Source organism: Neoarius graeffei, chromosome 27, assembly GCF_027579695.1.
Source record: "Neoarius graeffei isolate fNeoGra1 chromosome 27, fNeoGra1.pri, whole genome shotgun sequence".
Lineage (NCBI taxonomy): Eukaryota > Metazoa > Chordata > Actinopteri > Siluriformes > Ariidae > Neoarius > Neoarius graeffei.
This window is the reverse complement of record NC_083595.1, coordinates 1,368,302-1,383,574: the sequence shown is the minus strand read 5'-3', so window position 1 is coordinate 1,383,574 and position 15,273 is coordinate 1,368,302. Positions and strand designations below refer to the sequence as shown.

The 15,273-nt window shown below is 45.1% G+C and overlaps 1 protein-coding gene across 1 annotated transcript in view; it reads left to right on the top strand.

The window, feature by feature from the left end:
* cacna1ab (calcium channel, voltage-dependent, P/Q type, alpha 1A subunit, b) overlaps positions 1-15,273 on the top strand; it is a 200,589-nt gene that overhangs the window by 29,857 nt on the left and 155,459 nt on the right. Inside the window, 6 exon segments of the mRNA XM_060911345.1 lie at positions 4,177-4,215; positions 4,336-4,422; positions 4,598-4,774; positions 4,897-5,009; positions 5,213-5,325; positions 13,518-13,649. Of these exon segments, the coding sequence (XP_060767328.1) occupies positions 4,177-4,215; positions 4,336-4,422; positions 4,598-4,774; positions 4,897-5,009; positions 5,213-5,325; positions 13,518-13,649 (661 nt within the window).

The following is a 15,273-nucleotide window of genomic DNA, read 5'->3' as shown; positions in this document are numbered from 1 at the left end:
GGCATCAAGGCCACCCTGGGGGTTTCTGATGTATGCTGCTCTGAGCCTACGTGCTTGCTCGGACAACTCTTTGCCGAGCCATTTGATGAGGAGGTCAGTCTCTTCTGCTACCGTCAGACCTATATTGTCTATGGCATTGCAGAATGAAGCTTTCCACGCCCAGTAATTCTCTGCCTTATCATCAAACTTCATCAGTCCTGTGGAGACGATTTGATTTCTAGTGATGAACTTTGCCAGGTCAGCCGTCGGGGAGCTGTGGCCACCCCAGGTAGATGTGTGACACGGCGAGGCAGGGCGCAGAGCAGGAGCGGGAAGCCCATAGTCTTTTCCTCCCTGCCATGCTTTGTTGCTGGCTTGGGGTGGCGTGTAGTTCGCACTTGCAGGTGGCATGGGTGGTTGTTGTAGCTGTAGTGGTAACTGTGGCAGTGATGGCAGCTGCCTTGGAGCTGGTGTTGGTCTCTGGGTCCGTGCTGGTGAATGCATTGGTGGCTGTGCAGGAGCTGTCATTAGATGCTGTGTTGGAGGACATGCTGGTGGAAACTGGTGACTGTGTAGGTTGGGCAAAGTGGTGAGGCTTTCTTGCTTTATCTGTCTTTGTGTTGGCACATTGCGTGCAGTGAAGTACCTTTGGTCCAGCTCTGACCCAGGTTGCCCGAGACTGCTGTCGTCGTCTAATTCGGCCTGAAGAACTGCTGCTTCGGCTATTGCAGCCTCCATTTCTTTCTTACACTGCAATGCTTCTAATTCAGCTTCTGCTTTGGCTTTCTGAAGTTTCAGTGCCATTTCTCTTTCAGAATAGGCAGCTTTGGTTCTTGCTGCTTGGGCTTTTGCCTTAGCAGCTGCTAACATTGTGCTCTTTCGAGAGCTGCTGGTTGATCCCTGTTGGGACGGAGCACGAACAGAGCATGATGCAGATAGCTCTGATCTCACATCCCAGTCTCTGACTTCTGCTTCAGTCACACCAGGAGGAAGTGGCATTTCGGTCAGGTAATCCATGTCTTATGGAGCAGGCAAGTCGTCCAGACTTGCCTGCTCCATAAGACATGGATTACCTGAGTTGTCCAAACTCACGTGGTGAGCGCAGATTAATGGCGTCGTCTTGACAGGCAAAAGTTCTTAGTAGCAGGCGAAGTTCTGTCTAATTCTTGACAGGCGAGGGTCTGCCCATTTACTGTACTGGCCTCACTAAGCAGATGCGTACTCAGCTATCCAGCGTGTATAAACGGCCAGGTGAGGTGAACAAAGAAAAGATGCCGAGGGTATCCAATTCCTTTTCTCCTCTCCTTTATTTTGCACACGAATTGAGCATATGTGCAAAATCACGCCGTAAAACTGAAAGCAAACACAAATAAAGACATCTTTTTAGCACATATTCGCTGTCTAAGTCATTTCAGACTCCACATGTAACTTACTGTATGCATTGTTTTACATTGAGCATGCTAGCCGCCATTACTCGGAACACAAAGAATCTACTAGTTGTAGAAATACATCCATTTACATCTTAAACATTCTCTTATTTCACCTAAGAAACGTAAAGCATTTAATACAATACATTATGAACACAGCGTTACTAATGGGCATTGCCCCCATGGGGTATAAAGAAACTTTATAAACTTGTAAGCAGGATGCACATGTAGAGCGGCTTGCTCTGGCAAACGTCTCTGTCTTTCTGAGAACAGGAAATTGAAACTCAACTGTATACCTTTGCACTGCGTTACCACTAGTGGTCAGTAGATGGCGCCTGTGCAGTGCAAATCACAGGAAAAACCTTATTCAGGAGCACAAAACGGATATATATGGTCATTAACACTACGTTCAGACTGCAACCTGAAACGACCCATATCCGATTTGTTGTGAAATCCGATTTTTTTGTTAAGCCGTTCACATTACCACTTATATGAGACTTGTATGCGATCTCCAATATGAACGGAAAACGACCCAAAAGTGTCCCGCATGCGCAAATTGACACATAATAAGCACATCTACGTAATACGTAAACAAAAAAATCGCAGTCTTCAAGTTTAATGATTTATTTTTTGTTTGTTTGTTTAATTATCTGGTTAGTGTTAAAGTGTGAGGTCTCGTGTGTGTTTTTGTTTCTGAACTGAAATGAAAACGTGTAGCCTGGTAACGAGGGTTGACTCCTAAATGTCTCTCTAATTTCTATATAAGTGCACTACATGTTACTAGGAAGTAATGGATTTTTAAACTCTATATAGTGCACTCGAGCTTCAGTAGGCAGTCATTTGGGATACGGCCGCTGTATTACCAAACTTAATTCAGGCTTAATAATTTGCACAAATTAATTTTGTCATATTAATAAACTTTTTCTACATTTTTATAAATATTTATTTAGATTGTTTATAGCCAGCTGAATTCTGCAACTACTCTCAGCGCTGGCTCAAGGTGCAGAAACACCAGTGCAGTTTGCTATGGAGATGAGGCGAGACCTGGCGATGTGGTTTTTGTGGCGGCGGCGGAACTCACACAATAATCTGATTAATGTGGGCAGCAGACTAATGAGACTGAAGGTGTCAAATTACTGGAAATTTCCAGAACAGTCTTATGATCTTGTAATACAGGATGGTTTAAGTTATAAATCAGTTATAGAAACTGTTTTATTTAATCAGGCTAACAGATCAACATCCAGGTCCCTACCAAATCCACCATTAGCTTGATCAATTCTATAAAAGTCTATTTAAATTCTGAAAACTGTACAAATGTTGTTGTTTTCCACCAAAGAGGCGGGATTAGCCAACGCAGAATAGTGACGTTTGTCTCTTGTTGATGACGTGTAGGTCGCATGAATGCAACCTGTCCGGTCAGACTGCAGTCGCATCTGAAAATATCGGATATGCATCGGAATTAGGACCACATATCCAAGCGGCCTGGGTCGCATGTGAAAAAATCGGATCTGTGTCGTTCAGATTGTCAATAACAAATCGGATACAGGTCGCATATGGGCAAAAAAATCGGATATGGGTCGTTTCAGGGTGCAGTCTGAACGTAGTCTAAGACCAGCACAGGGAGTTTGCATGTTCTCCCCGTGTCTGTGTGGGTTTCCTCCAGGTGCTCCAGTTTCCCCCACAGTCCAAAGATATGCCGGTTAGGTTAATTGGTGGCTCTAAATTGACTGTAGGTGTGAATGTGAGTGTGAATGGTTGTTTGTCTCTGTGTCAGCCCTGCAATAACCTGGCAACTTGTCCAGGGTGTACCCCACCTCTTGCCCATAGTCAGCTGGGATAGGCTCCAGCTTGCCTGCGACCCTGTAGAACAGGATAAGCGGCTACAGATAATGGATGGATGGATGGACTGTCCAGAGGGAGTTTGCATGTTCTTTCTGTGTCTGCGTGAGTTTCCTCTGGGGGCTCCAGTTTCCCCCAGAGTCCAAAGACATGCAGTTAGGCTAATTGGCTACTCTAAATTGTCCATGACCAAAAGCAGTGCAGCAGAGTAGTGACTAGCCAGCTGTACTTCTTATCTCATTATCTGTAGCCGCTTTATCCTGTTCTACAGGGTCGCAGGCGAGCTGGAGCCTATCCCAGCTGACTACGGGCAAAAGGTGGGGTACACCCTGGACAATTCGCCAGGTCATCACAGGGCTGACACATAGACACAGACAACCATTCACACTCACTTTAGAGTCACCAGTTAACCTAACCTGCATGTCTTTGGACTGTGGGGGAAACCGGAGCACCCGGAGGAAACCCACGTGGACAACATGCAAACTCCACACAGAAAGGCCCTCGCCGGCCACGGGGTTCGAACCCGGACCTTCTTGCTGTGAGGTGACAGCGCTAACCACTACACCACCGTGCTGCCCCGGCTGTACTTACTTAGCCAAAAAAACAGAGGAAAGGGACCCAACCCAGAACATACTGGACAGGTGAAGAAGAAGAAGAAGAAGAAGAAGAAGAAGAAGAAGAAGAAGGACTGTACAGAGAATTACAGTTCATTTAACACTTATTTGAAGGTTTGTCCAGTGTCAGTGCTTAGTAACAGTCATGGTGCTTTGTCAAGTTTCCCAAAATGTCTTCAAGGCAGAGAAGTGTACATTTCTGCTTTTTCTGTAAAATTACATGATGTATTTTTGATTGACCTTTGAGTTATAGGAGAATGATACACTCTGGGTTGGTAACAGTAATTAACAGTAACTCTCTCTCTCTCTCTCTGTAGAGGAAGTGATTCTGGCTGAAGATGACACTACAGGAGACCGTATGAATTTATAATACATATTAAATAACAAACTTTTGAGATAGATTTGGGGAGATCATTTTTTATACACTAGTATATATACATATGTGTGTGTGTGTGTGTGTGTGTGTGTGTTTTCAGGCTCTCGCCGCAGACCCACTATAAAAAAGAGTAAAACGGACCTGCTGAACCCAGAGGGAGGACAGAATCACATGGGGGACACAGTGGGTGAGAGAACAGCACACATGTTCACCCAACACAGATTAACGAAAGGGAATGAAACCACTGAGAGTTTAGCTCTACAGCTCCCTCCTTAGTCCTCACCTGGTATTGCTTACATTCTACTGCACAAGTATGTGTGCAGTTAATTACAGTGTGTTAGTGTGTTAATGTGTGTGTGTAGGTCTGAAAGCTGACGGCTCCAGTTTTAGCAAGAAAGAGCGCCGTTTCCGTATCCTTGTACGTAAGATGGTAAAAACTCAGGCATTTTATTGGACCGTCCTCAGCCTCGTGGGTTTGAACACACTCTGCGTTGCTGTTGTCCACTATGACCAGCCTGAACTGCTGTCTGACTTTCTGTGTAAGTGTGTGTGTGTGTGGGCTCTGTACACATAGTCAGGATGAGATTAGGTGTAATAACTGAGTATTGTGGACTGTGGTTTCTTTTAATTGTGATTTGTGGCCTCTGACTTCTGACCACAGTCTATGCAGAGTTTATCTTTCTGGGCCTCTTCATGTTGGAGATGCTGATAAAGATGTATGGCTTGGGGACAAGGCCATACTTCCACTCCTCCTTCAACTGTTTTGACTGTGCTGTAAGTGTCCTCATATTCTGTCCTGACTCTGACTCTCTCTCTCTGTCTCTTGCTATCTCACTGTGTCTCTCTCACTCTGTCCTTCTGAAGTCCTGGCTTATGACACACTGTTTTTTAAGGTGTACTATTGTCATTGAGTTTGAAAGAATGCGCGCGCGTGTGTGTGTGTGTGTGTGTGTGTGTGTGTGTGTGTGTGTTTTTAGGTGATCGTTGGCAGTATATTTGAGGTGATCTGGGCAATGATAAAGCCTGGCACTTCATTTGGGATCAGTGTACTGCGAGCTCTGAGACTGCTCCGGATCTTCAAAGTGACAAAGTAAGATTTCAAGTGTAGTGTGTTTAGTGTAGTGTGCTCACTCCAGTGTAGTGTGTTTAGTGCAGCGTGTTCACTCCAGTGTACTGTGTTTAGTGCAGCGTGTTCACTCCAGTGTAGTGTGTTTAGTGCAGCGTGTTCACTCCAGTGTAGTGTGTTTAGTGCAGCGTGTTCACTCCAGTGTAGTGTGTTTAGTGCAGCGTGTTCACTCCAGTGTAGTGTGTTTAGTGCAGCGTGTTCACTCCAGTGTAGTGTGTTTAGTGCAGCGTGTTCACTCCAGTGTAGTGTGTTAAGTGTAGTGTGTTCACTCCAGTGTACTGTGTTTAGTGCATCGTGTTCACTCCAGTGTAGTGTGTTTAGTGCAGCGTGTTCACTCCAGTGTAGTGTGTTTAGTGTAGTGTGTTCACTCCAGTGTAGTGTGTTTCAAGGAGCATGTTCACTCCAGTGTAGTGTGTTTAGTGTAGTGTGTTCACTCCAGTGTAGTGTGTTTAGTGCAGCAGGTTCACTCCAGTGTAGTGTGTTTAGTGCAGCGTGTTCACTCCAGTGTAGTGTGTTTAGTGCATCGTGTTCACTCCAGTGTAGTGTGTTTCGTGGAGCGTGTTCACTCCAGTGTAGTGTGTTTAGTGTAGTGTGTTCACGCCAGTGTAGTGAGTTTAGTGTAGTGTATTCACTCCAGTGTAGTGTGTTTAGTGTAGTGTGTTCACTCCAGTGTAGTGTGTTTAGTGTAGTGTGTTCACTCCAGTGTAGTGTGTTTAGTGCAGCAGGTTCACTCCAGTGTAGTGTGTTTAGTGCAGCGTGTTCACTCCAGTGTAGTGTGTTTAGTGCATCGTGTTCACTCCAGTGTAGTGTGTTTTGTGGAGCATGTTCACTCCACTGTAGTGTGTTTAGTGCAGCGTGTTCACTCCAGTGTAGTGTGTTTAGTGTAGTGTGTTCACTCCAGTGTAGTGTGTTTCAAGGAGCATGTTCACTCCAGTGTAGTGTGTTTAGTGTAGTGTGTTCACTCCAGTGTAGTGTGTTTAGTGCAGCGTGTTCACTCCAGTGTAGTGTGTTTAGTGCAGCGTGTTCACTCCAGTATAGTGTGTTTAGTGCAGCATGTTCACTCCAGTATAGTGTGTTTAGTGCAGCGTGTTCACTCCAGTGTAGTGTGTTTAGTGTAGTGTGTTCACTCCACTGAAGTGTGTTTAATGCAACGTGTTCATTCCAGTGTTTTATGTTTAGTGTAGTGTGTTCACTCCAGTGTAGTGTGTTTAGTGTAGTGTGTTCACTCCAGTGTAGTGAGTTTAGTGTAGTGTGTTCACTCCAGTGTAGTGTGTTTAGTGTAGTGTGTTCACTCCAGTGTAGTGTGTTTAGTGTAGTGTGTTCACTCCAGTGTAGTGTGTTTAGTGTAGTGTGTTCACTCCAGTGTAGTGTGTTTAGTGCAGCAGGTTCACTCCAGTGTAGTGTGTTTAGTGCAGCGTGTTCACTCCAGTGTAGTGTGTTTAGTGCATCGTGTTCACTCCAGTGTAGTGTGTTTCGTGGAGCGTGTTCACTCCAGTGTAGTGTGTTTAGTGCAGCGTGTTCACTCCAGTATAGTGTGTTTAGTGCAGCATGTTCACTCCAGTGTAGTGTGTTTAGTGTAGTGTGTTCACTCCACTGAAGTGTGTTTAATGCAACGTGTTCATTCCAGTGTTTTATGTTTAGTGTAGTGTGTTCACTCCAGTGTAGTGTGTTTAGTGTATTGTGTTCACTCCAGTGTAGTGAGTTTAGTGTAGTGTGTTCACGCCAGTGTAGTGAGTTTAGTGTAGTGTATTCACTCCAGTGTAGTGTGTTTAGTGTAGTGTGTTCACTCCAGTGTAGTGTGTTTAGTGTAGTGTGTTCACTCCAGTGTAGTGTGTTTAGTGCAGCAGGTTCACTCCAGTGTAGTGTGTTTAGTGCAGCGTGTTCACTCCAGTGTAGTGTGTTTAGTGCATCGTGTTCACTCCAGTGTAGTGTGTTTCATGGAGCATGTTCACTCCACTGTAGTGTGTTTAGTGCAGCGTGTTCACTCCAGTGTAGTGTGTTTAGTGTAGTGTGTTCACTCCAGTGTAGTGTGTTAAGTGTAGTGTGTTCACTCCAGTGTAGTGTGTTTCGTGGAGCATGTTCACTCCAGTGTAGTGTGTTTAGTGCAGCGTGTTCACTCCAGTGTAGTGTGTTTAGTGTAGTGTGTTCACTCCAGTGTAGTGTGTTTAGTGTAGTGTGTTCACTCCAGTGTAGTGTGTTTAGTGTAGTGTGTTCACTCCAGTGTAGTGTGTTTAGTGCAGCGTGTTCACTCCAGTGTAGTGTGTTTAGTGCAGCGTGTTCACTCCAGTATAGTGTGTTTAGTGCAGCATGTTCACTCCAGTATAGTGTGTTTAGTGCAGCGTGTTCACTCCAGTGTAGTGTGTTTAGTGTAGTGTGTTCACTCCACTGAAGTGTGTTTAATGCAACGTGTTCATTCCAGTGTTTTATGTTTAGTGTAGTGTGTTCACTCCAGTGTAGTGTGTTTAGTGTAGTGTGTTCACTCCAGTGTAGTGAGTTTAGTGTAGTGTGTTCACTCCAGTGTAGTGTGTTTAGTGTAGTGTGTTCACTCCAGTGTAGTGTGTTTAGTGTAGTGTGTTCACTCCAGTGTAGTGTGTTTAGTGTAGTGTGTTCACTCCAGTGTAGTGTGTTTAGTGCAGCAGGTTCACTCCAGTGTAGTGTGTTTAGTGCAGCGTGTTCACTCCAGTGTAGTGTGTTTAGTGCATCGTGTTCACTCCAGTGTAGTGTGTTTCGTGGAGCGTGTTCACTCCAGTGTAGTGTGTTTAGTGCAGCGTGTTCACTCCAGTATAGTGTGTTTAGTGCAGCATGTTCACTCCAGTGTAGTGTGTTTAGTGTAGTGTGTTCACTCCACTGAAGTGTGTTTAATGCAACGTGTTCATTCCAGTGTTTTATGTTTAGTGTAGTGTGTTCACTCCAGTGTAGTGTGTTTAGTGTATTGTGTTCACTCCAGTGTAGTGAGTTTAGTGTAGTGTGTTCACGCCAGTGTAGTGAGTTTAGTGTAGTGTATTCACTCCAGTGTAGTGTGTTTAGTGTAGTGTGTTCACTCCAGTGTAGTGTGTTTAGTGTAGTGTGTTCACTCCAGTGTAGTGTGTTTAGTGCAGCAGGTTCACTCCAGTGTAGTGTGTTTAGTGCAGCGTGTTCACTCCAGTGTAGTGTGTTTAGTGCATCGTGTTCACTCCAGTGTAGTGTGTTTCATGGAGCATGTTCACTCCACTGTAGTGTGTTTAGTGCAGCGTGTTCACTCCAGTGTAGTGTGTTTAGTGTAGTGTGTTCACTCCAGTGTAGTGTGTTAAGTGTAGTGTGTTCACTCCAGTGTAGTGTGTTTCGTGGAGCATGTTCACTCCAGTGTAGTGTGTTTAGTGCAGCGTGTTCACTCCAGTGTAGTGTGTTTAGTGTAGTGTGTTCACTCCAGTGTAGTGTGTTTAGTGTAGTGTGTTCACTCCAGTGTAGTGTGTTTAGTGTAGTGTGTTCACTCCAGTGTAGTGTGTTTCGTGAAGCATGTTCACTCCAGTGTAGTGTGTTTAGTGTAGTGTGTTCACTCCAGTGTAGTGTGTTTCAAGGAGCATGTTCACTCCAGTGTAGTGTGTTTAGTGCAGTGTGTTCACTCCAGTGTAGTGTGTTTAGTGCAGCGTGTTCACTCCAGTATAGTGTGTTTTGTGCAGCATGTTCACTCCAGTATAGTGTGTTTAGTGCAGCGTGTTCACTCCAGTGTAGTGTGTTTAGTGTAGTGTGTTCACTCCACTGAAGTGTGTTTAATGCAACGTGTTCATTCCAGTGTTTTATGTTTAGTGTAGTGTGTTCACTCCAGTGTAGTGTGTTTAGTGTATTGTGTTCACTCCAGTGTAGTGAGTTTAGTGTAGTGTGTTCACTCCAGTGTAGTGTGTTTAGTGTAGTGTGTTCACTCCAGTGTAGTGTGTTTAGTGTAGTGTGTTCACTCCAGTGCAGTGTGTTTAGTGCAGCAGGTTCACTCCAGTGTAGTGTGTTTAGTGCAGCGTGTTCACTCCAGTGTAGTGTGTTTAGTGCAGCGTGTTCACTCCAGTGTAGTGTGTTTAGTGCAGCGTGTTCACTCCAGTGTAGTGTGTTTAGTGTAGTGTGTTCACTCCAGTGTAGTGTGTTTAGTGTAGTGTGTTCACTCCAGTGTAGTGTGTTTAGTGCAGCGTGTTCACTCCAGTGTAGTGTGTTTAGTGCAGCGTGTTCACTCCAGTGTAGTGTGTTTAGTGCAGCGTGTTCACTCCAGTGTACTGTGTTTAGTGCAGCGTGTTCACTCCAGTGTAGTGTGTTTAGTGCAGCGTGTTCACTCCAGTGTAGTGTGTTTAGTGCAGCGTGTTCACTCCAGTGTAGTGTGTTAAGTGTAGTGTGTTCACTCCAGTGTAGTGTGTTTCGTGGAGCATTTTCACTCCAGTGTAGTGTGTTTAGTGTAGTGTGTTCACTCCAGTGTAGTATGTTTAGTGCATCGTGTTCACTCCAGTGTAGTGTGTTTAGTGCAGCGTGTTCACTCCAGTGTAGTGTGTTTCGTGGAGCATGTTCACTCCAGTGTAGTGTGTTTAGTGCATCGTGTTCACTCCAGTGTAGTGTGTTTAGTGTAGTGTGTTCACTCCAGTGTAGTGTGTTTAGTGTAGTGTGTTCACTCCACTGAAGTGTGTTTAATGCAACGTGTTCATTCCAGTGTTTTATGTTTAGTGTAGTGTGTTCACTCCAGTGTAGTGTGTTTAGTGTAGTGTGTTCACTCCAGTGTAGTGTGTTTAGTGTAGTGTGTTCACTCCAGTGTAGTGTGTTTAGTGTAGTGTGTTCACTCCAGTGTAGTGTGTTTAGTGTAGTGTGTTCACTCCAGTGTAGTGTGTTTAGTGCAGCAGGTTCACTCCAGTGTAGTGTGTTTAGTGCAGCGTGTTCACTCCAGTGTAGTGTGTTTAGTGTAGTGTGTTCACGCCAGTGTAGTGAGTTTAGTGTAGTGTATTCACTCCAGTGTAGTGTGTTTAGTGTAGTGTGTTCACTCCAGTGTAGTGTGTTTAGTGCAGCAGGTTCACTCCAGTGTAGTGTGTTTAGTGCAGCGTGTTCACTCCAGTGTAGTGTGTTTAGTGCATCGTGTTCACTCCAGTGTAGTGTGTTTCGTGGAGCATGTTCACTCCACTGTAGTGTGTTTAGTGCAGCGTGTTCACTCCAGTGTAGTGTGTTTAGTGCAGCGTGTTCACTCCAGTGTAGTGTGTTTAGTGCAGCGTGTTCACTCCAGTGTAGTGTGTTTAGTGCAGCGTGTTCACTCCAGTGTAGTGTGTTTAGTGCAGCGTGTTCACTCCAGTGTAGTGTGTTTAGTGCAGCGTGTTCACTCCAGTGTAGTGTGTTTAGTGTAGTGTGTTCACTCCAGTGTAGTGTGTTTAGTGTAGTGTGTTCACTCCAGTGTAGTGTGTTTAGTGCAGCGTGTTCACTCCAGTGTAGTGTGTTTAGTGCAGCGTGTTCACTCCAGTGTAGTGTGTTTAGTGCAGCGTGTTCACTCCAGTGTAGTGTGTTTAGTGCAGCGTGTTCACTCCAGTGTAGTGTGTTTAGTGTAGTGTGTTCACTCCAGTGTAGTGTGTTTAGTGTAGTGTGTTCACTCCAGTGTAGTGTGTTTCGTGGAGCATGTTCACTCCAGTGTAGTGTGTTTAGTGCAGCGTGTTCACTCCAGTGTAGTGTGTTTAGTGTAGTGTGTTCACTCCAGTGTAGTGTGTTTCGTGGAGCATTTTCACTCCAGTGTAGTGTGTTTAGTGTAGTGTGTTCACTCCAGTGTAGTGTGTTTAGTGTAGTGTGTTCACTCCAGTGTAGTGTGTTTCGTGAAGCATGTTCACTCCAGTGTAGTGTGTTTAGTGTAGTGTGTTCACTCCAGTGTAGTGTGTTTAGTGTAGTGTGTTCACTCCAGTGTAGTGTGTTTCAAGGAGCATGTTCACTCCAGTGTAGTGTGTTTAGTGCAGCGTGTTCACTCCAGTGTAGTGTGTTTAGTGTAGTGTGTTCACTCCAGTGTAGTGTGTTTAGTGCAGCGTGTTCACTCCAGTGTAGTGTGTTTAGTGCAGCGTGTTCACTCCAGTATAGTGTGTTTAGTGCAGCATGTTCACTCCAGTATAGTGTGTTTAGTGCAGCGTGTTCACTCCAGTGTAGTGTGTTTAGTGTAGTGTGTTCACTCCACTGAAGTGTGTTTAATGCAACGTGTTCATTCCAGTGTTTTATGTTTAGTGTAGTGTGTTCACTCCAGTGTAGTGAGTTTAGTGTAGTGTGTTCACTCCAGTGTAGTGAGTTTAGTGTAGTGTGTTCACTCCAGTGTAGTGTGTTTAGTGTAGTGTGTTCACTCCAGTGTAGTGTGTTTAGTGTAGTGTGTTCACTCCAGTGTAGTGTGTTTAGTGTAGTGTGTTCACTCCAGTGCAGTGTGTTTAGTGCAGCAGGTTCACTCCAGTGTAGTGTGTTTAGTGCAGCGTGTTCACTCCAGTGTAGTGTGTTTAGTGCATCGTGTTCACTCCAGTGTAGTGTGTTTCGTGGAGCATGTTCACTCCAGTGTAGTGTGTTTAGTGCAGCGTGTTCACTCCAGTGTAGTGTGTTTAGTGTAGTGTGTTCACTCCAGTGTAGTGAGTTTAGTGTAGTGTATTCACTCCAGTGTAGTGTGTTTAGTGTAGTGTGTTCACTCCAGTGTAGTGTGTTTAGTGTAGTGTGTTCACTCCAGTGTAGTGTGTTTAGTGCAGCAGGTTCACTCCAGTGTAGTGTGTTTAGTGCAGCGTGTTCACTCCAGTGTAGTGTGTTTAGTGCATCGTGTTCACTCCAGTGTAGTGTGTTTCGTGGAGCATGTTCACTCCAGTGTAGTGTGTTTAGTGCAGCGTGTTCACTCCAGTGTAGTGTGTTTAGTGTAGTGTGTTCACTCCTGTGTAGTGAGTTTAGTGTAGTGTGCTCACTCCAGTGTAGTGTGTTTAGTGCAGCATGTTCACTCCAGTGTAGTGTGTTTAGTGCAGCGTGTTCACTCCAGTGTAGTGTGTTTAGTGCAGCGTGTTCACTCCAGTGTAGTGTGTTTAGTGCAGCGTGTTCACTCCAGTGTAGTGTGTTTAGTGCAGCGTGTTCACTCCAGTGTAGTGTGTTTAGTGCAGCGTGTTCACTCCAGTATAGTGTGTTTACTGCAGCGTGTTCACTCCAGTATAGTGTGTTTACTGCAGCGTGTTCACTCCAGTATAGTGTGTTTACTGCAGCGTGTTCACTCCAGTATAGTGTGTTTAGTGCAGCGTGTTCACTCCAGTGTAGTGTGTTTAGTGCAGCGTGTTCACTCCAGTGTAGTGTGTTTAGTGTAGTGTGTTCACTTCAGTGTAGTGTGTTTAGTGCAGCATGTTCACTCCAGAGAAGTGTGTTTAGTGTAGTGTGTTCACTCCAGTGTAGTGTGTTTAGTGTAGTGTGTTCACTCCACTAATGTGTGTTTAATGCAACATGTTCATTCCAGTGTTTTATGTTTAGTGTAGCATGTTCACTCCAGTGTAGTATGTTTAGTGTAGAGTGTTCACTCCAGTGTAGTGTGTTTAGTGTAGAGTGTTCACTCCAGTGTAGTGTGTTTAGTGTAGCATGTTCACTCCATTATAGTGTGTTTAGTGCAGCGCATTCACTCCAGTGTAGTGTGTTTAGTGCAGCGTGTTCACTCCAGTGTAGCGTGTTTAGTGTAGAGTGTTCACTCCAGTGTAGTGTGTTTAGTGTAGCATGTTCACTCCAGTGTAATGTGTTTAGTGTAGCATGTTCACTCCAGTGTAGCGTGTTTAGTGTAGAGTGTTCACTCCAGTGTAGTGTGTTTAGTGTAGAGTGTTCACTCCAGTGTAGTGTGTTTAGTGTAGTGTGTTCACTCCAGTGTAGCGTGTTTAGTGTAGAGTGTTCACTCCAGTGTAGTGTGTTTAGTGTAGCGTGTTCACTCCAGTGTAGCGTGTTTTTGTGTAGCGTGTTCACTCCAGTGTAGCGTGTTTAGTGCAGCGTGTTCACTCCAATGTAGCGTGTTCACCAGCATGTTTCATTCTTACTGTGTTTTTATGAAATACTGAACAGCTGGTGGAGGAAATTACAGTGTCTTTCCCTGGGTGGACCGTGCTGACTAAATCTGTGCTGTTTGTGTCTGTCTCTGTCTCTGCCTGTCTTTCTCTGTCTCTGCCTGTCTCTCTCTCTCTGCCTGTCTCTCTTAGGTACTGGGCTTCTCTGCGTAATCTGGTTGTGTCTCTGTTGAATTCAATGAAGTCCATTATTAGTCTTCTTTTCCTCCTGTTCCTGTTCATCGTGGTGTTTGCCCTTCTGGGGATGCAGCTATTTGGGGGACAGTCAGTAACACACACACACACACACGCACACAAAACACACACACGCATGCACACACATGCACACAGACATGCACGCACACATGCACATTCACAAAACACACACAGATACACATGTGCGCAGACACACACACAGCATGACAGATTACATTCTATGAAATTTATCTCTCACACGCGCGCGTGCACAAACACACACACACACACACACACACACACACACACACACACACACACACACACACTATCAGAATGAGGAAATCACAGTTCAGTTGAGAGTAGAATCTCACAGAAACATTTCCTTCTTTAAGATCTGATACATAGAACGATCTTAGAGATAAAGAGGAATTTTGATCTTGGCCTTTAGTGCAACATATTAGCTGCATCACAGTCACTACGTTTACATGCACATAGAGAGAATCGAATTTCTGCTGTTGCTCGACTGAAATCGAAGTTCAAAATGCCATGTATACACCTTAATTCGGCTGAAATTGAACCGAACTTGATTTCTCGGAATCGAGCTACACGACCTAGTTTATGCGATTTCTGCCGAGCTACTTTGTGCATGTATACCCTATCGAGCTAGTTGTCGAGCTACTTCCGGAAGTGACGAGTGACGAGACCACAAGCGGGAAACACAACAGCCTCGGTCGGCATGACAACAGTAGTAGCGAGCAGCAGAAGAGGTCAGGAGGAACAAACGAAGAAGAGAAAATGGCGATGTAGAGCTCTCTGAAGTGTGGGTGGAGCACAGAGGACGGCAGGACAAAGCTTCTGGTACTAATAGGCTTTTTATTGTCAGACTTTTCAGTTTAACAGCCTACTTTTATTCTTGAGAGAAAAACACACACGCGTGCGCGCTGTGTTCTAGTCCCGGGATGAGCTCTCCCCTCTGCTCTCCCTCTGCCTCCTTAAACAGGGTGCGGTTACTGGGAAGACACACAAACACAGGTTAATTACCGTCAGGTGTAGTGATTCTGCCACTCACCTTCCCTGGCTCCGCCCTCCTGTCACAGACCGGCGCTTGACCACGCCCCCACTGCTACAGGCAAGCAGAAACGTGCACTTCTGGAGCAATGAGGAGACAGAGTTCATGCTCATTCAGCTTAAGGAGTTGAATATATTAAAATTAATGGACGGGAGAAAAACGCGCAATGGAGAACACAGAACTGATAACTTTGTTTACACTCTTGAATAGCTCTTCTTCATGACAACAACCGGAAGTGTACCAACACGATGGGGTGTGTTGCGCCACCTGTGGCTCGGGTGCACAATGCACCTCACACAATAGCCCGATTTCATTGTGTGCATGTAGGATTGGATTTCTCTGGCACCCTGCTGGGACCTTCAGCTCGATTACCGACAGCAGCTCGATTTGGATGTGCATGTAAACGTAGTCAGTGTGGTCAGGGTTTTTGCCTAAACATGCACTAAGCAAGCTAAAGAGTAAAGCAGAGGACAAACTCACTTAGAGTTCAGGAGTTTTAAACCTGAAACTGATGATCAGCAGGAGGACCCATCACCAGTCTGGATGAATAAGTCAGAGGTGTGAGGTAATAACCATTCAGGTGTGGACTCTAGCATCGTGTGCATATGCAGTTTGGAGAGGGAAAAAGAATGAGAGACAAAC